The following is a 22,207-nucleotide window of genomic DNA, read 5'->3' as shown; positions in this document are numbered from 1 at the left end:
TTGTGCTCTATCCAGCCAATACCTTACTCCTTGCAAACCTGCTGCTCCCCTTATCTTTGCTACTACTCATTACTGACCCTTGATTTGTTCATGTCAGGGCTGGCCTCAGCCCTTCCTTCTCTGAGCTGGCCGCTCAGCTGTCAGATAATTGCCAGCTCATCTCTCTCCACAGTTACCCAGCTGTTGTTGATTCTGCTCGTCAGTCCTGCCTACTTAAAGCCGTCCAGCTCACTTCATCTCTGCCTTCGCCTTTGTCAACATCACAGAGACTTTCTCCTGCATTCCCATTGAAGACTTGCTCGGCTGACGTTCCTTCTGGCTCCTGATCCTGCTTGCTGTACTACTACGTTTATCTCTGGCTCTCTGACATTTGCTTGGCTGACTACCCAATCCGGTTACTGAACTCTGGCTTGTTTTGACTACGCTTACTCTGTTTACCTTATTATTATTATTAAACAAGTGTGATTTAACTTTACTTCTGCCTCAGTCTGATTCATGGTTCCTGATAGTTCATCAACTGTGCTTCCGCCTGATCCTATCCAGCTACTACTCTTTACCAACCTTTGGCTTGCTCATCGACTGCTCTTCCCACTGATCCCATCCATCTACTAACCCCCATTGTATGTTCACCAACTACGCTTTAATAAGAAGTCCACATAAAAAGTCCAAAAGGTGATTTCAAAAAGTGCATCTACTTGTGAAACTTAACTTAATGAATCTCCTTCACCAACTCCAGAGCTCCAGACCTCACAAAACAAGAAGTCTGAGATCGCTTGAAATCTCTCACAAAGGGACGGATGGCTCTCTCTGTGCAGGATCACGCTAAAACCCGGTCTTACAAAATAGAAGAGGAAGGGGATCTGCATAGTGAAGTAATTTTTACCAGTTTTTATTAACCACTTGACCTCCAGAACATTTACCCCCCTTCATGGCCAGGCCATTTTTTTGTGATATGGCACTACATTACTTTAACTGACAAATTGCGCGGTCATGAAACGTTGTAGCCAAATAACATTTATGTCCCTTTTCCCCACAAAAAGAGCTTTTTTTTTGGTGGTATTTGACCACCTCTGCGGTTTTTATTTTTTAAGTAATATTTATAAGTACGACCGACAATTTTGAAAAAAGAAATATATTTTTTTACTTTCTGCAATAAAACATATCCAATAAATGAATTGAAAAAAATCTAATTTCTTCATAAATTTAGGCCAATATGTATTCTGCTATGTTTTTGATAAATAAATAAAAAAAAAAAAAATCACAATAAACACATATTGATTGGTTTGTGCAACTGTTGTGCACACGGTCGGACTTTCCGACAACAAATGTTGGATGTGAGCTTGTTGTCGGAAAGTCCGACCGTGTGTATGCTCCAAAGAACATTTGCTGTCGGACTTTCCGCCAACAAATGTTTGAGAGCAAGTTTTCAAATTTTCCGACAACAAAACTTGTTGTCGGAAATTTCGATCGTGTGTACACAATTCCGACGCACAAAAGTCCACGCATGCTCGAAATCAAGCAGAAGAGCCACACTAGCTATTGAACCTAATTTTTCTCGGCTCGTCTTATGTGTTGTACGTCACCGTGTTCTTGGCGATCGGAATTTCCGACAACATTTGTGTGACCGTGTGTATGCAAGACAAGTTTGCGCCAACGTCCGTCGGAAAAAAATCCACGGTTTTGTTGTCGGAATGTGCAATCGTGTGTACATGGCACTGTAGTGTCTACAAACTATGGGATGTTTTTATTTATTTATTTTACTAGTGATTGTGGCGATCAGGGACATTGTGGCGGTCACTCTGACACGAACTGACACTTTTTGGGGACCAGTGACACTAATACAGTGATCAGTGCTACAAAATATGCACTGTCACTGTACTAATGACACTGGCTGGGAAGGAGTCATCAGGAGTGATCGAAGGGTTAACTGTGTTTCTAGCCTGTGTGCTTTGGGAGGTGCTTTAACTAGGGGAAGACATGGATCCATGTCCCTGCTTTGCAGAGACACAGGATCCATGCCTTCCCTCCTGTCAGAACAGCGATGTGCCTTGTTTACCACCATTTTGCCTCTGTGCTGGATGATTGGCGGGTGCTGGCAGACATGGGGGGCGATCATCGGGTTAACTGTGTGCCTAGCCAGTGTTTTACTATACTTTGTGAAGTGCTTTTACTAGGGGAAGAGATGGAATTCATTCCCTACTTAGCAGAAACGCAGGATCTATCCCTTCTCCCCTGTCAGAACGGCGATCTGCCTTGTTTACATGCCTAACGAGAGGACGTAGGGTACGGTGCACCTGCCGATCAGCTTTCTCACGAAAGCGAGCCGCCGGCAGCACGCATGCCCGCCCCCTACCCAGAAGAGTCGGAACACACACACACACATATACACATATATATATATATATATATATATATATATATATATATATATATATATATGTGATCCGGCACACAGGTGCCATCCTGTAACAGTAAAACTGCTATAAGGTGGACCTTAAGTGGTTAAAATCCAAAGTGCATATTCACAAAGTAAAAAGAACAGCCAGGCATTAACAAGAAACAATTAACAAGCTTGACCCCGCTCTTACGCGTTTCGTTTCACTGACTGTCGTCCCAGGGATCATCCTAATATCAGCTATTGGGGTAGGCATGCACAGCAGGACTATGACTTGTAGTCCTGAGCACAGTGATTAGGTGACTCTTATTTACCTGTTGAGCACACGCTCTGCAACTGGAAGTTCAGGGGAGATGTGCGCAGGAAACTGGAGGAAGAGACTAGAAGATGAATAAAAAATATTTTTACTGGATTTTAAAAAGAAGTGTTTAGTCCAGTATGTCGATTATATTTCTTATTTAGAAAAGAAGGATTTAATACCACTTTATTATGTGTTTTAAAAAGGAACTGCAGTCTGCTTACATAATTTGTAATAAAAACATCTTTGTCATTCTGAAGCTTCCCTCCAACCACTTTGCATATTATTTTATATATACTGTGATTCTGTACATGCCAAATATGCTGCAGAAATCTCCTTCTACGGAGTCTGGCTGCAACCATTTTAATTGTGGGCATCTGAAGCTGCTGCCTGTTCACTTCCTGGATTTACACAGACACACAGAGGCACACCTCCAGCTCTGGAGCTCTCATTGGCCCTTATGGCTCATCCCACCTCCCCTCCAGGCAAACTGAGAGAGAGAGAGCTTGTGCATGATGCCATAAGCCTAGGCTTTTTACCAGACAAAAAAAAGGAAGTGTTTTTGTAGAGAACCACCCAAATAGACCCAAGGGTTGCCAACATCCCGATATTCAGAAATCGTGTAAAGAGAGAGTACCCCCCAATAGAAGTACTATGGGGCTTTAAGGGCAACTAATCAAATATCAGAGTATGAAAAAATAGAAGTTTATTTATTAATATAAAAAGGGTGTGGTGTATACATCACCAAACTTACACAAAAACAAAGAGCAGAATTGGATCATATAAATACAGTTCCTTTAACAAAGCAAAGTATTACTGCTGTACAATTTTCTACATAGAAACACAATTGCACAAAATCAGCATCAGGGACAAAGAAAAAGGAAGCAGGCTGTTTTTAGATTGTAAGCTCTAATGAGCAGGGCCCTCTGATTCCTCTTGTACCAAATTGTAATGTAACTGTAATGTCTGCCTTTATTTTTTTAAGCGCTGAGCAAACTGTTGCCGCTATATAAAAACTGTATAATAATAATAATAATAAGGTATTTATTGGCAGAAAAAAAATGTTTTATGCCGCGTACACACGGTCGGAATTTTTGTCTGCAAAAGACCGATGAGAGTTTTTCGTTGGAAAATGCGACCGTGTGTATGCTCCATCGGTCTTTCGGTCGGGAAAAGTTCCTATCCGAAAACACGATCGTCTGTGGCAATTCCGACGCGCAAAATCCCTACGCATGCTCGGAAACAATTTGACGCATGCATTGAACGTAATTTTCTTGGCTCGTCGTAGTGTTATACGTCACCGCGTTTATGACGGTCGTAATTTCAGCCAACTTTTGCGTGACCGTGTGTATGCAAGGCAAACTTGAGCGGAATTCCGTCGGAAAAGCCGTCATATCTTTTATCGACGAGAAAACCGATCGTGTGTACGCGGCATTACTATCCAAAGTTAAAACAACAAGAGCAGAAGATTTAATAGATGGAAAGTTGAAAAATAACTGAAGTTCCACTTTAAGCGATTTGCCTGGCATTCAGCTTTAATTCTATGTTACCGAAAACCACTCAATGACATCAACTGGCTTTTTAATGCCCGCAGAACACGGGCGGTATAGAAAAGAGGTGCTGGTATATCTTGCCAAAGAATTTCATGAGAGAGAAGCTGGCACATCATTCAGCTCACCAGCAACCGCGCAAAAGCCGAAATATCAGCTTTAAAGGAAGGTCGTCTTCCATTGAAATCATTTTAAAGAAAGGTTTTCTATTATCGTATTTTTTTTTCCTCCTATGAAAACAACAAGCGCTTGTATACAGTTCTGTTTGCCACCAAGCCAATGGCTGAAAACGATGGAGAGGGTCGTAGGAGGGGGGCGGTAGGAGGCACGACATAATAAAGGATTAGGAGAAGCTTTATAGCTGTGACTATAGAAACAGAAAATGTCAAGGTCTGTGTACATTCCACAAATGAAAGTGAAATTATATAAAAGCAGCAGCTAATAAAAAAAAAAAAAAAAAAAAAAAAAAAAAAAAAAAGAATGAGTGTACCATGTGATCGCCGCTTTCATTTATGGGGATGAAAAAAAAAAAAAAAATCTACAAAAAGAGAAGGGCTGAAAAACAAAATCGTATTTTTCTTCTTTCCTGATGGAATTAAGCTCTATTGCGGTATGATGAGTAGTACGGCCTGTGTATTTCATCGCCCGCCGACGCTTAATGGACATTTTCCGCACTTTACAGACCTCATAAAGGCACTTCACCGCTCCTCTGTTAAGGACAAAGTAACCCACTTGGCCGTACACCTTTCAGCCTGGAACACGGCTTCTCGAAATTAAGAAGCTAATGTAACCCTGTTGGCCGTGATGCATTAAAGGACGGTAACGGATAACGCATGTGTTAAGTGCAGCATCCAGCGTTTTTTATTAGTTGCGATGCTGCGGGAAAATGTTGATAAGCTCATCGATTTCAAGAGACGGAGGAGGCTGACCTAAGCGATACTAAACTTGTAGGCCTCGATTACATGTGCGGTAGTGTTAACAGTACAAGGAGATCCATGGTAGTTCGCTTTTCAAAAGACATTTGACATGTGGAACTAAGGCGATATGTTGGCTCCTGGGCGCCTTTTTTTAACCACTGATAGCCTGGCGCGCTGGGTTGCAACCACATCCATGACACACAGTTGCTGTACGGTCCCATTTACAAGATGTCGTCTGCCAAAACAGCAGAATGAATAAATGTTACCACTCTGCGTGTACCAACATGGCTACTGCCCATGGTAAAGTGGTTGTAAACCCTCACATATACCTAGTGAAGTGACTGGCCTCAGGTGATACACAGGAGATGAAACAAATCCTCCTATATAAGTTGTACCTGTTTATCTGCAATCTTCTCTGATGCCACGTACACACGATCGGACTTTACGGCATACTTGGTCCTGTGGACCGGAGTCCGTCGGACAATTCGATCGTGTGTGGGCTCCAGCGGACTTTTTTTCCCCCAAAAGTTCGACGGACCTAGAAATGAAACATGTTTCAAATGTTTTCGACGGACTCGAGTCCGGTCGAAAAGTCCGCTCGTCTGTATGCTAGTCCGACGGACAAAAAACGACGCTAGGGCAGCTATTGGCTACTGGCTATGAACTTCCTTGTTTTAGTCCGGTCGTACGTCATTACGTACGAATCCCTCGGACTTTGGTGGATCGTGTGTAGGCAAGTCCGTTCATTCGGAAAGTCCGTCATAAAGTCCGTCGAAAAGTCCGCCGGACAAAGTCTGCTGTAAAGTCCGGTCGTGTGTACGCGGCATAAGTAGCACCTTCCTAGATATATGCTAGGAATTAGATAGTTAACCTCCCTGGCGGTATGATTATTTCAGATTTTTGATGCTCAAAGCGGTACAATTGTTTTGCATGGAAATTTGGCGTTTTATATTGTAGGCCTGTAATTCTTAGGAATAACACATTTAAATCTGTCCAAACAAGAGTCTAGTAGACATCCCGGGTATGATAAAGTTTGAAACGCGAAATCATAAATTATAATATAATAAATAACTATAATTCTAACAAATAATAATATAATAATAATAAAAATTATTCAATAATGTAATCAAATCAAAAACACTGAAATTTTCTCAGTTGCAGAATTGCCGTGGTCATTACGTTCAGTGTTTGATGACGGATCTCCCCACAAATCACTATCGCTCAATTCTGCGAGTGATTCTAATTTATTATCGCTGTTTTCTAGCTGGTCTAAAACCACTTTTGATGTAAAGGGGAGCTTTTTGGTTGCTATGGACAATCTCCAGTTTCCAGGCAGAAAGAACAGTATTTATAATATAAAACTGCATGCAGGGCACTGGACAAACCACTAGGGACAAAAGGGATGTGAAATAATTTGATACAGTACTGTATTCTGTACGATTACAGTATACTGTATGTATTGTGTGTTTTTAACTTTTTGAATTTGGCGCCGTGCTCTGTCCCTGTGTGTCGCAACGCTCGCAGGGAATGGAGCTTGGCACTGTGATAGATCCGGTAGAGGACGGCTCGCACACACAGTGGGGAGGACATCGCAGGATCCTGGGGACAAAGTAAGTAACTGTACCTGGATCTTGCGATGCGATCCCGAGTGTGGCTCGGGGTTAACTCTGGAATACCGCTAAGGAGGTTAAAGTTTTTTTTTTTTTTTTTTTTATAGGGTAACAAACAGATCCTGTTCCCTCAAAGCATAAATTACAGCACAGTGCCACAATCTGGCCCCTTCTATCACCTAAAAAACCTAGCTGATCCTGGCTGGCTATGCCCTCCCCCCTGTAAACTGACCACGGTTTATCATGGCTGCTGAGCCCTGACACCGTGGTCAGTTTATGTGCCTCCGTCATCCGCAGCTCGCCTCTCTGCTCTCCTCTGCTCTTCCCCCCCCTCCCCTCCCTTCCTGTCAGCTCTGTCCATTCCCCAGCTCTCCCCCCCTTCCTGCTGCTATCATAACTACAATAAAAACATACAATCCTCTCTGTAAAATAACATTATGTGCCTCAGTGTCTGTGTTATATAAAAAAGCTTCCGTTCTGTACCTTTATATCAGAGCGTTTCCCGGCGCTCACGTGATTCCTCGGCTTACTCTCCTCCCCGGCTGATGTCAGCGGGAGTTCTCGGCCCCTCACGTTATTGCTGTCAGCCGAGGAGAGAGAGCCAAGGAGTCACGTGAGCCCCCGGGAGACGCTCCGATATAAAAGGTACAGATTGGCAGCTTTTTTTATATAAACACAGACATTGGGGCACATAATGTTATTTTACTGAAAGGATGTTTTTTTTGTAGTGGCTTAACAACCTCTTTAACATTAATGTTGTGTTTTTGCTAGGCAAATTTAGTTGCCACATGGTAGTAGTCAGTGTGACTGTTAATGTTTGTTAGGTAAAAGCATAATTTGCTCACTGTACCCAGTGAAGCTGTGATTAATTAGTTAGGTCTGCTCAGTGTGCTTAGCTGCTGCCATTCTGGTCTAATAGCTCCCTCTGCATCTAGAGAACTTGAGAAGTTTATGGATGATAGGTGTGGAGCTATACAGATGGCAGCATGAATATTGATATAACCCTGGCCTATCCCAGAGAGGCAGGCTCTGATGGCATGCTGTGAGACTGTATATATTCTCTGAGCACACTGAGCTTGGGGTCTTCTCCTGGAGAGGAATTGTCCAGCCTGGAGGGCATGCTGCCCTCCCAGGCAGTGCTGCTGTGTCTGCTGTTGCCAGATCTCAGATGGGAGACCTGAGGGCCTGGATGCCGAGACCCTGGAGCTAAAAAAAAAAAGCTGAGGGGAAGCTGTCTGCAGGAGATCTAGTCTGGTCTCACCAGATTAAGGTGTTGCTTGGAAATAGGCAACTAAATTTTCTTGGGCCTTGTGTGAGTACAGACATTCTGAAAGATCTTGGGAACCTTTGTGCTTTTGCCAACCCTCTGGTGCTAGAGAAAAGTCAGCTGTGGGTCTATTTAAAGGGGGATGTCTGCTGGCATGCCAAAGAATCTACAATCTACTACCTAAAGAGGAACTGCAGTCTGCTCACATAATTTGTAATAAAAACATCTTTGCCATTCTGAAGCTTCCCTCCAACCACTTTGTATATTATTTTGTATTTTGCTATTCATTACACAGGAACTTTTGCGCTAGAAAAAATACGTGTAATAAAACCAGTAAAATGTTTACGTCCACGTTAATGTAGCTTAAATTTTTGCAGTTTGATCAGTGCTCACTAGACATGTGCATTTGTTTTCGTCCGAATGCATTTTTGTCCGAATTTCAGATATTTTCGTTATCGTTTTCACAAAAGATAACGAAGGTGCAGAATACGAAAACCAAAAGATCCGACATAAACAAATGCTTTATTTATAGTTTTCGTTGTGACAACAGTTCGATATAGATAGAAGATTCGACATGACGCTGACAATAACAATCTGTGTCTATCAAACCTGTGGTCGAATGTGCCTAACCTTAACTCTATTAGTCCAAGATTATTCGACATAGAGAGAAAAGATTCGACATAGAGAGAAAAGATTCGACATAGAGAGAAAAGATTCGACATAGAGAGAAAAGATCACTGCTGGAATTGGGTGGGGGAAATAAAATAAAAATAACGATGATGATGAATGTTATTGGCCGATTGTAACCAAAGAGGAGGGGCAGTAAAATAGCTAGAACTAAGTACACACGTACAGCCAACTTACTTTCACTTACGATTTGCTAGCAGAGAGAGACACACACACTGAATCATTTCAGAAGACAGTCAATCTTAGCTGGTCCGTTTGTCAGAGAACCTGAATTATTTAGCAATTAAGCATAAGTACAGCAGCAGAACAATAGTGAAGCAAGCTACAGTTCAACTTAACTTTTTCATAATAATCTGCTGCTATTGTGTTATGCCCCGTACACACGGTCGGACATTGATCGGACATTCCGACAACAAAATCATAGGATTTTTTCCGACGGATGTTGGCTCAAACTTGTCTTGCATACACACGGTCACACAAAGTTGTCGGAAAATCTGATCATTCTGAATGCGGTGACGTAAAACGGTGACGTAAAACACATACGTCGGGACTATAAACGGGCTATAAAGAGCTTTCATCTCTTTATTTATTCTGAGCATGCGTGGCACTTTGTCCGTCGGATTTGTGTACACACGATCGGAAATTCCGACAACGGATTTTGTTGTCGGAAAATTTTATAGCCTGCTCTCAAACTTTGTGTGTCGAAAAAATCAGATGGAAAATGTGTGATGGAGCCCACACACACGGTCGGAATTTCTGACAACAAGGTCCTATCACACATTTTCCGTTGGAAAATCCGACCGTGTGTACGGGGCATTAGTGTTGTGAACTTGAAAGTGATACTAGTGTTGTGATAGCCTCAGAGGCTGCCCGTGTTGTGGGGGGGGGGGGGGGGGTTATTATTATAGATTCTATATTATAATGCCATATCAATATCTGACACAACATCGGATGCCACACCCGCCATTGCACTTGGAGATTGAGAAACGAATGTGAAAGTTGGCCGACTGTTGGGGTAGAATAGACCATTCAACATGAACGACGAAGATTCGACAAAGCAACGAAAAACTTACAAACATTGAATCTTTGGCTTATGGTGTCTGTCGAAAGTTCTAAGAAGATTCGACGGAAATGGGATTTTAAGGGCAATTATAGAATAGATAGAAAACTATATAAAAAATATTGATTTTATTAATATAGAAAGTTTAAAAAAGAAACCAGACTTTAAATAAAATCAATCACATAACAAAAATATTGTTTCATTGGATAATGATCAGGGTGGAAAGGGAGGTAAAGGGAATGTATTTCCTAGCTAGAATAGACTTCATCTTTGAATATTCATGGTGTGGTGCTTCAGTTCTAAACTCACTTATCAGTCATATCCAAACTTGCCTTGGAAGTTTGGGTGTGACCTGATATAATGGAAACAGGAACACAGTAAAGGTTTTGGGAAGTACACTCCCAGTGCCCCTGTGAGGTGATGTCAAGATTCTAGCTGCATTAGAATAAAGCAAACTTTACTTTTTTCACACAATTTCAGTGTTTGCTGCATAGCGTTAGTAGCTCATTGACTGGTTTTGCTTATTGACTGTAATTGCTCTATAACTGTCAGAAGTTTACAAAGCGCTTCCATTGTACTTTTTTTTTTTAAACTGTCACAATTCCACAATCTATTTCACCGTTTATACAACACATTTCCATTAATCAGCTGCCTTAATTGACACCAGAAGACATGTAGCAGCAGCTATGTGTCACAGACGCTGTTAAAGTGAGAGTGAGGCAAACGCAATAAACACTGGAGGAAAATAAAAGCATGTTTTAGACATGCGCAGATACAAGGATGTCACATACGATTTAAAAGGGTCGCTCCAATGATCTGCATGGATGTTTAAGCTGAACGTTAAGATAATAATAATAAGATAATAACGTGACTCCACGCCAAGGCGGTAAGTGAATCAAATATATGAAGAATAAATATGTGAAAAAAAATTATATGTATTAAATACAAAAAAGCTGTCCCACAGTCTGTAAAAATATACGGCGGCAGGAAATGAATAATATTGATTATAGCGCCCTTTTTTTTTTCTTTATTCATTAAGCTGAACGTATTTTAGGAACTTAAATTACGTTACATTATTCTATATAAAACCCAATTCCAGTGACATATTAAAAAGAAAAAAAAAAAAAAAAACTTTAACCACTTCAATACTGGGCACTTTCATTCCCTTCCTGCCCAGGCCAATTTTCAGCTATAAAACGCTATACCTAAATGAAATTTTTAGTATTTTTTTTTTTTGAGACAGATAGAGCTTTTTTTTTGGTGGTATTAAATCACCAATGAGTTTATTTTTTGCTTAACAAATCAAAAAAGACCAAAAATATTGAAAAAAAAACAAAACGTTTTTACGTTTTTTCTTAGTTTCTGTTACAAAATTGGGTGAATAAGTAATTTTTCTCCTTCACTGATGACGTGCGCTGATGAGTTTGCACTGACGGGCACTGATGGGCACTGATGAGGTGGCACTAATATGCAGCTCTGATATGCAGCACTGATAGGTGGCATCGATATGCAGCACTGATCGGTAGCACTGATTGGCTGCACTGATAGGCAGCACTGATGGGAACTAATTGGCATCAATGGTGGGCACTGATTGGTATCATTGGTGGGCACTGATTGGTATCACTTGTGGGCATTACTCGGGGGGCACTGGCAGGCATCGCTGATGGGGCTGCACTGATAATCAATGCACTGATTATCAGCGCGGATCCCCCTGTCAGGAGAGCCACTTATTGGCGAGTAGAGTAATGCCAATGACCGCCACTCCCTATTTGGGATCAGCTTTTCATGTGGTAAAGAGCCTATGCCATAGGCTCTTTACCATTACCAGAGATGCCGCGTGTCCGGGCGACACACTGCACCACCGATCGCCAAGCTGCGTGCCCCCAGAGGCGCACACGAGTGGCTCATTATGAAGCACATCTAGTCAGAACGGGAGAGCCACCGCCCTGCCGTCATTCTGCTGTAGGCCGGGGGGTGGGGGGGAAGGTGTTAAAGTAATTGTAACCCTTTGCGTGTTTTAAAAAAGAATAAACGCCTCATACTTACCTGCTGTTTGCACAGAGCAGCCCCAATCCTCCTCTTCTGGGGTCCCCCAGCCTCGCCTCTGGCTACACCTCTTCAGTGAGTGCCTCCATAGGAGGCCACATATCCTTGCCACACATTGCAGAGCCAGCAAGGTTATGCCGCTTCTCCCTATTGCAACTTGGCAGCCTTCTGGGTCATATCCTATCCCCCACCTTGATGACTGGACTGTAAATGAGCATTATTTTACCCATCAGCCCCCACAACAGAAACAGATCAACTGTTCCTTAGTCTAATTTCAGCTGTGTGAGGGACTGCAGAAAACATAAAAGAAATATGGATTTAGGGTGCCTATACTGCCAGTATTTAAAAGCACACGAAATTGAAGAAATGTTTAACTGGAGGCCTTTAAATCTGATCCTTCAGACTTGAGGAGGGCTGGACTTCGGCCATCGGAAGCAGAAAAGGTCCTGACTTCTGTGGGAAAAAACAATGCCCCATCTTTCGTGTTAGTGGGAGGAATTGCACCCCCTTCGCTGGTGTCATTGGAAGGAATTGTGTCCCATCATTGGTGTCATTGGGAAAAATTTAAAAATCAGGTACTTATCAGTGCCTGGGGACTAGCGCTTTCTTCTCACAGCTGGTTCTTCTTACCACTGTGGGTCCCCAGCACTGCGATCTTGGATATGGGAGCTGGCTGCGACTTCCTGAGGAACCAAGGAGCTTGTGCGAATGGTTCTGCAGCTTCCTGGGGACATACAATGTGTCCCAGGAGGCTGTGGGAGGGGTGGGGGAACGGCAGGGAACATCATCCTCGCCCAGGTGAGGACTGCAGAGGTGAAAGTGGGTACTACTTAAAGCAGTTCTTCAGTCCCCCCCCCTCCCAAAAAAGAATTAAGAGTCAGCAGCTACAAATATTGTAGCTGCTAACTTTTGATGAAAGCACACTTACTTGTCCACGGATCCAGCACTGTCCTCACCCGGGCCGGTTCTCCGCTGGTCTTAGGGTCCCCAGCACCGCCATGCTAACTGTGAAAAGCCGGCTATGACTCCTTGCAACTTTACAGCCAGCTTCCCACTGCACATGCGGGGATTGTGCTGCGCCCTGTGAATGGTCCCACAGCTTTCTTGGACCTGTGTGTCCCAAAAGCCTGGGGGCAGAGAGGGGGGCTTAAACAATCTGGGCGGAAATGGGAGCAGGTACCTGTCAAAACTAGATACTCGCTCTCCAAAAAAAAGAAAATCCAAAAGTTTAAAAGCAGGAGGGAAGGAAACCGAAAAGAGGAACCAACCCTTTTGGGTGACGTTCCGCTTTAACACCTACCGGCAATGAAACCTCCTTAGAAGAAATATTATTATTTAAATTGGTTGTTAACCACGGATTTAAAAAAAAAAAACAAAAAACCCTGCAAGGCAATGGCATAATGTTCTAGTATGCATCACATACTAGCACATTATGGAATACTCGCCTTGGAACGAAGCCCCCCAGCGCTGTAATGTCACTGCTGAGAGGGCTGAAAAGTTCCCCCTGTCTGTCTTCCAGGTTCGCAAGCTCCGGCTATGCTTGTGAACCTGGGCCAATACTTGGGCTTTTGAAAACGTTAAGGACACCACTAAATTTAACTCTGGCATTTTCAAGCAGCAATGCCTTAGGTCAGTAGTCTCCAAACCGTGGCCTTTGCTTGCATTTTCTGGCCCTTGGGGCACTATTCTTCCCACTGACATTTACAATGCGACATAATTCCTGCCACTGACACCAGTGATGGGGTACTATTACTTCCAGTGACACCAATAACGTGGCACTATTCCTTTCCCTAACACCAGTGATGGGGCAATATTCCTCTCACTGACAGCAACGATGGGGTGTTGTTACCAATGCCAGGACATTTTCTGCTCCCACTGGCCAAACCTGGCTCCTCTAAAGTCTGTAGGACAGTAAACTGGACCTTTGTTTAGAAAGTTTGGAGACCTCTGTCTTAGATGATCTTGCACTGCAGATAATAGGATTTTTTTTAAAACAGCTTGCCTGTAAAATCATTTTCTTTCGAAGGACATCACAGGACACAGAGCCACAGTAATTACTGATGGGTTATATAGGGTATCACTGGTGATTGGACACTGGCACACCCTATCAGGAAGTTCAACCCCCTATATAATCCCTCCCCCTTGCAGGAATACCTCAGTTTTGTAGCCAAGCAATATAGTGTATTAGAAGAGGGGCGGGACCTCTGTGTCCCGTGATGTCCTTCGAAAGAAAAGGATTTTACAGGTAAGCTGTTTTAAAAAAATCCTATTTTCTTTCTTGAACATCACGAGACACAGAGCCACAGTAATTACTGATGGGATGTCCCAGAGCAATGCTACCTGAGGGGGGGGGGGGGGACCACGACCAAGTAGGGTGCAATCAGACCTGAGGACCCTGTACCGCTGCCTGCAGCACACTACGCCCAAAGGCGATATCCTCATGCCTTCTCACATCCACCTGATAGAATCTGGTGAATGTATGAACTGAAGACCAGGTTGCGGCTTTGAAGATTTGAGCCATAGAGGCCCGGTGATGCACTGCCCAAGAAGCACCAATAGCCCTTGTGGAATGTGCCCTGATCTGAAACGGAGGAATCTTCTGTTTCAAACTGTAAGCTTGAATGATCAATTGTCTAATCCATTTAGAAATGGTAGCTTTTGACGCTGCCTGTCCTCTATTGGGACCGTCTGGCAGCACAAACAAAACATCCGTTTTGCGAATCTGAGCAGTTGCCCCGAAATAGGCCTTGACTGCTCTTACTACATCCAACGAATGTAGAGATCTGTCTTCCGAAGAACAGGGATCTGGAAAAAAGGAAGGCAGAACAATGTCTTGGTTTAAATAAAAATCAGAAACAACCTTTGGTAAAGAACTAGGATGAGGGCGTAGTACCACTCTATCCTTGTGTATAATCAAATAAGGCTCCTTACAGGAAAGGGCTGCTAATTCTGAAACTCTTCTAGCAGAAGAGATGGCCACCAGAAATATTAACTTCCTTGTCAACAAGACCAAAGGAATCTGACTTATTGGTTCAAAAGGCCGTTTCTGTAACACAGCCAGAACCAAGTTCAAGTCCCAGGGTTTTAGGGGTGCCCTAACCGGAGGATTAAGACGCATCACCCCCTGCATACAGTTTCGGACCAAAGAATGCGAAGCAAGTGGCCGTTGAAACAATACTGATAAGGCTGAGACCTGGCCCTTGATGGTACTCAAGGCCAGCTTCATCTCTAATCCTAATTGTAGAAAAACAAGAATTCTACCTATGACATATCTTCTGGGATGCCAACCTCTGGATTCACAACAGGATATATAAGCTCTCCAGACTCTATGATAAATCATTCTGGAAGCTGGCTTCCTTGCATTGATCAAGGTAGATATGACAGGACCTGAAAGCCCACGATTCTTTAGAACGTGGGTCTCAATAGCCAAACCGTCAAATTTAGTGTTTGTAAGGCAGGATGGAACACTGGACCTTGAGATAACAGGTCTGGATGTACCGGTAGTGTCCACGGAGAACCCACCGTCATCCTTACTATTTCCGCATACCATGTCCTTCTGGGCCAAGCGGGGGCCACCAGGAGTACTAACTTTCTTTCTTGCTTGATCCTGCGAAGAAGTCGCGGCAGTAGCAGAATAGGCGGAAATGCATAAATCAGTGTGAACCGATGCCACGGAATCACCAACGCATCCATCCCGCATGCAAGAGGATCTCTTGTCCTTGCCACAAATCTGTCTTTTTGTTGAATCGGGATGCAAAGAGATCTACATTTGGGACCCCCCATCTTTGGCATATGTTCCAAAAGACGTCGGGATGTAGAGACCATTCCCCTGGGAGTAACTCCTGGCGACTTAGATAGTCCGCCTGCCAGTTCTCTATCCCTGGAATGAAAACTGCCGATATGCATGGTACATGCATCTCTGCCCAGACTAAGATCTGGTTCACCTCCTTTTGAGCAGCTCGGCTCCGGGTGCCTCCCTGATGATTGACATAAGCCACTGCTGTGGCATTGTTGGACTGGATCCTGACCGGACAACCCTGTAGCCTGATAGTCCAGGCTTTTAGGGCTAGATATATTGCCCGGATCTCCAGAATGTTGATGGGTAAGGTCCTCTCTGTCTTGGACCATACGCCCTGAACCGCAGACTGTTCCAAAACTGCACCCCAACCTGACAGACTGGCATCTGTTGTTACCACCGTCCAGGTAATTGGCAGAAAGGATTTCCCCTTCTGCAGGTTTACGGGATTGAGCCACCAATTGAGGCTCTGACGCACCGCATGAGACAGGTGCATCGGAAAGTCTAATGTCTTGTTCCAGGTCCACAGAATACTGTGTTGCAGAATTCTTGAATGAAATTGAGCATAGGGAATTGCCTCGAATGAAGACACCATCTTCCCTAGTAGCCTCACACAAAGGCGGACAGAGGGACCCTTCTTGGTCCTGACTGCCAGAATCAGCTCTCTTAAAGCAGCGATCTTTGCCTGGGGTAGAAATATTTTCTCCTGGCTTGTATCTATAATCAGACCTAAGACTCCAGTCTTGTTACTGGTTTTAGGAAAGACTTTTCTAAGTTGAGGATCCAACCCAGGTGTTCTAGATACCTGACTGTGGTCCTCAAGTTTCCATTCAAAGAGGCTACCGACCGGTCTATCAAGAGCAGGTCATCTAGGTATGCTATGACAGCTATACCCTGAGCCCTTAATCTGGCCAGAGGAGGAGCCAAGATCTTTGTGAACACTCGAGGTGCAGTGGCTATCCCGAAAGGCAGAGCCACAAACTGGAAATGGCGCCCTCCTACTTCGAAGCGCAGAAACTTCTGATGAGCAGGAAAAAAGGGCACATGCAGATATGCATCTCTGATATCTATCGATGCCAGAAATTCTCCTCCCTGCAGGGTGGAGACTACTGTCCGAATTGATTCCATGCAGAAGGATTGAATCCTTAAGAATCGGTTCAGATCCCTTAAATCCAGAATGGGTCCGACATCCCCATTTGGTTTTTGGACCGTAAAAAGGTTGGAATAGAAGCCCAATCCCTGGTCCTTTGCGGGAACCATCATAATGACCTCCTGTAACAAAAGTCGCTCTAACACTAGAAGGAGCGACTGCTTCTTTCCTGGGTCTCTGGGGACACTTGATCTGAGGAACCGAGGAGAGGGAAATTCCTGAAACTCCAGCTTGTACCCTAAGGTTACCGTGGAGATTACCCATCTGTCCTGGAAATCCTCCTGCCAGAGCCCTGAGAACTGTCGTAGTCTTCCCCCCACTCGAGTGAGCGGGGGCGCCCCCTCATGCAGAGGTCTTAGTGCTCTGCCTAGTAGGCTTCTTCCCCCAGGACTTCTTCTGTCCCTGGGGTTGACTCTTGTCTCTGGACCCAGATGGAGGAGGCCGTCGAGACTGCCTGGAGGCAGGGGCGGATCCAGGGGGGGGGCAACAGGGCAATTGCCCCCTCCGAGATTGTGGGTGAGTGGGTGGGCAGAGCAGGCTGGCATCGCTGTGGGTGAGAGAGCCGGCGGGCGGCTCCACAGCTGAGAGCACGGGCGGCTCCGTTAAGTGAACAGCTGTGTGCGGCTCAGCGACAGTTAGTTTGTGAGCGGCTGCAGTGCTGGCCAATCAGGGAGCCGGCGGGCGGCTCCACAGCTGAGAGCACGGGCGGCTACGTAAACAGCGGTGTGCGGCTCAGTGACAGTGTGAGCGGCTGCTGGCCAATCAGGGAGCCTGCGGGTGGGGGAGCAGAGAGATAACATCATCTCTCACCGCCCAGCGCCGCCCTGCATCCCTGCAGTTCCGCCCACACTGTTGAAAGTACAGGCAGCCGCGGCAGCAGAGAGATTACATCATCTCTCTGCTGCCCCCCCTGGGGCGGGATGGAGCGCTGACACATCCGCTCAGGATGAGCCCTGTGTTCGCTCTGCTCCCATCGCTCTCCCAGTGGCAGCAGCCAGCCCATTCCTCCCTGCCCAGCACTGATGACAGGGGGTCACCAGTTAAATAAGCCTGACTCTGACTGGGACACAGCAGACAATTATAGCAGGCAAGTGACAATCTGCAACGTGTGGCATGGGACGTGGCAAGTGACAATCTGCAACGTGTGGCAAGTGACAATCCGCAACGTGTGGCATGGGACGTGGCATGTGACAATCCGCAACCTGTGGCATGGGACGTGGCAAGTGACAATCTGCAACGTGTGGCATGGGACGTGGCAAGTGACAATCTGCAACGTGTGGCATGGGACGTGGCAAGTGACAATCCGCAACGTGTGGCATGGGACGTGGCAAGTGACAATCTGCAACGTGTGGCATGGGACATGGCAAGTGACAATCTGCAACGTGTGGCATGGGACGTGGCAAGTGACAATCCGCAACGTGTGGCATGGGACGTGGCAAGTGACAATCCGCAACCTGTGGCATGGGACGTGGCAAGTGACAATCTGCAACGTGTGGCATGGGACGTGGCAAGTGACAATCTGCAACGTGTGGCATGGGACGTGGCAAGTGACAATCTGCAACGTGTGGCATGGGACGTGGCAAGTGACAATCTGCAACGTGTGGCATGGGACGTGGCAAGTGACAATCTGCAACGTGTGGCATGGGACGTGGCAAGTGACAATCCGCAACGTGTGGCATGGGACGTGGCATGTGACAATCTGCAACGTGTGGCAAGTGACAATCCGCAATGTGTGGCATGGGACGTGGCAAGTGACAAGCCGCAACGTGTGGCATGGGACGTGGCAAGTGACAATCCGCATCTAGTGACAGGTGACGTGGCAAGTGACAATCCCCAACATGTGGCAGATAACAGTGGCAAGTGACACGCTCGGGGCTCCCACTGATTCTATGGTGAGTTGAACCATTTCATTTTTTATAACCATGTAATAATAGTAATAATGCGCTTCAATCATCCTGACACCATAACAACCATGGTGCCGTGATGATTGAAGCGCTAACACCAGCCATTTCCCCGTTAAATTTACCCCCAAAAAAACGTATTTTCTGGCAGTGCCCCTCCCGAGACTAGGCTCTGGATCCGCCCCTGCCTGGAGGCTGAAGCCCCCGGCGCTGGGGAAAAAGTCAGTTTGAAGGAGGGACGCTTACTCTTCTTTTTAACAGGTAAGAGAGTGTTTTTCCCACAAGAGATTCTCTTGATATAGTTATCCAAGTCCTCTCCAAACAACCTTTCATCACGAAATGGAAACCCAGCCAGCAGCTTCTTACATGGTGCTTCGGCTGACCAATTTTTCAACCATAGGATTCTACGTATATGCACTAACCCCAGTGAAAGACGAGAGGTTTGCACAATAGAATCTCTAATGGCGTCAACAACGTAACATAGGGCCGCAGGAAGGTTAGCAAACCCCTGGGCCTGCTGTTCAGGTAATACTTTGATGACCTGCTTAACATGGTCTCTTAAGTATTGACAGACTCCAATTGCTGCTACTGCAGGTTGAGCCACTGAACCTGCTAAGGAAAAAACATCCTTTAATAGGGATTCCATCTTTTTAGCTACAGGATCCCTGAGCATCTGAGCATTGTTACATAGTTACATAGTTAGTAAGGTTGAATAAAGACACCGGTCCATCCAGTCCAACCTGAGAGAGTGTGGGTGTGTGTCTACAATTATCCCTATTTTTATTTAAGGTATCCATATAGCGCCATCAATTTACGCAGCACTCCACACATACATCGCACACTCACATTGGTCCCTACCCTCAAGGAGCCCACAATCCAAGGTCCCCAACTCACACTAGGGCCAATTTTGGACAGAAGCCAATTAGCCTACCAGCATGTCTTTGGAGTGTGGGAGGAAACCGGAGTACCCAGAGGAAACCCACGCAGGCACAGAGAACATGCAAACTCCAGGCAGGTAGTGTTGTGGTCGGGATCCGAACCAGCGACCCTTTTTACTGCTAGGCGAGAGTGCTACCCACTACACCACTGTGCCGCCCTACAGGACAAGTCAGACTATTATTTACGGAGGAAATGGCGGCATCAATGGCCGGTATTCCCCACATTTTAATAAACTTTTCTTCCATCGGGTAAAGTGTTGAAAACTTTCTCGGCGGAAAAAAACTTTGTCTGGGTGATCCCACTCAGAATAAATGAGCTTTTCAAGTAAATTGTGAACAGGAAAAGGCTGTGCTGCTTGGAAAGGTTTCAGTGACCCCAAAGCAGAAGAGGATTCTTTAACAGTTTCAGGTACGGGCAACTTAAATGTGGAGCGGACCAATCCAGTAAGGATCTGCACTAAGACTTTCTCCTATTGGGAAGCCGCAGAGGGTCCCTCTCCACCTGATTCCTCCAAAGAGGAATCATCTGTCCCATCCTGATCCTCTGAAAGGGATTCGTCTCCTTTATCCCAGAGCTCTTCTTCCTGAGGGTCTTGGGGAACAGAGGAAGGCCTAGTACGTTTTCTTCCACTGAGTGAAGCTGTAATCACGGCCAATAATCTTTCCTCTAAACCATTAATGGTTGAGGAAAAAACCTCTTGTGCAATGTATACAGGGGCTGAAGTGCCAGAAGCAGGTGTAGCCCCTGACCCCGACGGCTCTCCCTGGCTAGCCGTCCCTGGCCCCTCAGGGGGGGAGGATGCTGCTGACAGGGGGCCCTCAGAACCTGAACGAGATCCCCTAGTGTCTCTGGTTCTTGGGGTGCTTGAACCTCTTCTACCCATAGTGCAAAGCAACAAGGTGTGAGGTATCCAAAATGAACACTGCCTGCTGAGCGATGTAGTCTGGCCAAAAAGCCTTGCTACCCAATGCTCAGTCCGGTGTTACTTCAGTAAATGCTGCCTAGGAGAATGCCTGTGTCCCATCTTACATGCCACCGTCAGCTCTGTGTCCCTCCAAAAGGCTGTGTGCACCTGTACAGAGTGCCTTAATTAGCCTGCAGCTGGCCTGAGTGGGAGTCTAAGCACCTGTGCTGACGTCCCGCCCCCCCCCCTCTACCGCCCCCCCCTCCAATTTCGAAAAAACGAGCGCTTCCCGCGCTGGCCGACTCTCCTGAAATACTATGGAGGAAGGCTGGGGGAGGGGGAGGAGGGAGAGAGGCTGGTAAAGAAGAGCCTGCCTAAAAAACGGCAATGGCGGTCGAGACAGCGGTGCCCGAGCGGTATAACCGCTTTCTAGACCCCTGTGGCCTCCCTCTAGCCTGGGGGGAACATTCAATCATGAGAAATCCCTCTATCCATCCTACCTTGGAGCCGGAGACACTGTGAAACTTGTGCAGCATGAAAACTGAGGTATCCCTGCAAGGGGAGGGACTATATAGGGGGTTGAACTTCCTGATAGGGTGTGCCAGTGTCCAATCACCAGTGATACCCTATATAACCCATCAGTAATTACTGTGGCTCTGTGTCCCGTGATGTTCGAGAAAGAAATAAAGCTACTGTATGGTGCTCAAGGCATAGTAGACACACAGCTATTTTTCAGGAAGAATTCGAGACAATTGTAAATTTCTTTGGTGGTGTCACTACTGTACTGTTCACTGATCTCCTTATTGGAGAGGTTGTTTCTGAAACTTGTGCTGCAAGGATCTACCTGCTTTCTCTTTATCTATGCTGTACGTTTGTGATACCCCCACCTCCCCTGCTGCTTCTTAAATGTTCCTCCATCAATCATCATATCACCAGTCATCAGAGGGACAGCTCGGACATGAGGAAGGAAAGCCCCACCTCTTTCAAGATGGCCACCCCCATAGAGTGCAGAAAAAGGTACAAGGCAGCTCTGAAATGTGGAAGCAAAGCCAAACCTCTACCAAGATGGCCACCTCCACACAGTGCAGTACAAGGCCTAATAATTAAGTAATAGGGGGAAATATTAACTGCAGAGGAAAAAAAGGCAATGCGTGTGACTAGTTCTTTGCTCTACTTAACATTTTGTATCACAACCTACATAGTTCCTCTTTAAATAAAATAATGAACATAGTAGACCTTTTTCAGTCCAGATGATCAACAGGTTTATTAATAGCTTTCAATCAAGATTACTTGTAATTATGCTTAAATAATGACGACTTACCTTCTTTTCTATGTTGGTCAGCTGTTCCTTGTGAAAACTGTCCAGTTTTTTAAACTCCTCTTCCTTCCTTTTTAGCTCTTTGGCCTATAAGAGAGATATATAAAGATATATATATATATATATATATATATATATATAGCATTTACCATATATGGGAAGGAATAATTGCATTAGAATGGTCTCCCTTTTCATGTACAACAGGTCTTTTTGGTTTGTATATATTTTCCATAATGAAACAATACACCTCTCAAAATCCATCTCCAGCACATATTTTAATTTAACATTATTCATTTTAAATATAATACGGATAAACAATGGATTTTTTAATTTTTTTCTTAACTCTAATGCCCCGTACACACGGTCGGA

General features: G+C 45.1%; 1 protein-coding gene across 5 annotated transcripts in view; it reads right to left on the bottom strand.

Moving 5' to 3' along the window:
- The window catches only part of CHCHD6 (coiled-coil-helix-coiled-coil-helix domain containing 6), a 447,244-nt gene that overhangs the window by 261,308 nt on the left and 163,729 nt on the right, over window positions 1–22,207 (bottom strand). For 4 of the 5 annotated variants that reach the window (XM_073591921.1, XM_073591917.1, XM_073591918.1 and 1 more), the window contains one exon: window positions 21,842–21,925. The exons of the other annotated variant lie outside the window; for it this stretch is intronic. In XM_073591921.1, the coding sequence (XP_073448022.1) occupies window positions 21,842–21,925 (84 nt within the window). The remainder of the gene's footprint in view (window positions 1–21,841; window positions 21,926–22,207) is intronic. 5 annotated transcript variants of the gene reach the window in all.

Source organism: Aquarana catesbeiana, linkage group LG07 (genome assembly GCF_042186555.1).
Source record: "Aquarana catesbeiana isolate 2022-GZ linkage group LG07, ASM4218655v1, whole genome shotgun sequence".
In the NCBI taxonomy this organism is placed as follows: domain Eukaryota; kingdom Metazoa; phylum Chordata; class Amphibia; order Anura; family Ranidae; genus Aquarana; species Aquarana catesbeiana.
Note: the sequence above shows the minus strand (reverse complement) of the source record. Positions and strands in the feature narration are given on the sequence as shown.